Genomic DNA, 933 nt, shown 5'->3' on the forward strand with positions numbered 1-933 from the left:
ACATATATACGTATATCTACACATGTACATATATACGTATATCTACACATGTACATATACACACCTATACATATACACATATACATATATAAACATATATATGTGTGTGTTCTTATTCAAGTTTGGTATATATATATATATACACACATGCCTTCTGGAAGTCGATGAATTTGGATTTGTGCGTGTCCAGGTGGAAGCGGGCACGGTTGTTGCACACGGGGTTCTTGCAGATGGCCGGTGGAGTGTATTTGAACTGCTGAGGGACATCTTTAATCACTGCCTGACAGTCCGTGCACAGGAAGGTGCCACTAACCTAAAAAAACAAAACCGAAAAACAATCACACACAGTGTCAAAGATGATGCACTTCGACAGCGACTCCGTTGTGGCGTTGCAAATTATTGCCTTTGTTGGTGAGCGGTTTTTTTTTATTTTTTTTTTTACAAAGTATCTCACCAATTCAGGGTGGACAGGATGCGTTCTCACCACCTGACCACTGATCCTCACCAAGGTTCCAATACGCATGGAGGACAGCTCACGTATTCTAAAGTAGAGCAAACGTTGTCATTTCACTTACGGATGTAAAAGCATAGCATTAGATCAGTGATTCCCCATTATTTTCTGTCACGCCCCACCCCCTGGTGACAGAAATGCCCCCACAAGCCTTCCAACTCACACCCCAGCCAATTTAAAAAACTATTGAGAACCTGATAACCTATATATTTTTAATTGTAAAAAACAGTTTGTGTCAGGCTTGTGTCTTACTTGTGTCTGGTAGGAAGATCCTCAATTGCGACATAGAACTCTTTGTTTAGAGGAACATTCCCATGATCCCGGGCGAAGTTGCGCACAGCCCGACACAGGAAAGGATAGACTCTGAAAAGAGAACATTTCATTTTAAATTATCTGGCTCTTAGGACCAAAGAGTGTAGCAC

The 933-nt window shown here is 41.3% G+C and overlaps 1 protein-coding gene across 1 annotated transcript in view; it reads right to left on the bottom strand.

Moving 5' to 3' along the window:
* The window catches only part of mcm6 (minichromosome maintenance complex component 6), an 8488-nt gene that overhangs the window by 6377 nt on the left and 1178 nt on the right, over positions 1 to 933 (bottom strand). Inside the window, exons 3-5 of the mRNA XM_025052431.1 lie at positions 764 to 874; positions 455 to 542; positions 116 to 313 (exon numbers count right to left, since the gene is read on the bottom strand). Of these exons, the coding sequence (XP_024908199.1) occupies positions 116 to 313; positions 455 to 542; positions 764 to 874 (397 nt within the window). The remainder of the gene's footprint in view (positions 1 to 115; positions 314 to 454; positions 543 to 763; positions 875 to 933) is intronic.

The sequence above is a fragment of the Cynoglossus semilaevis genome, chromosome 20 (genome assembly GCF_000523025.1).
Source record: "Cynoglossus semilaevis isolate Cse_v1.0 chromosome 20, Cse_v1.0, whole genome shotgun sequence".
NCBI lineage: Eukaryota > Metazoa > Chordata > Actinopteri > Pleuronectiformes > Cynoglossidae > Cynoglossus > Cynoglossus semilaevis.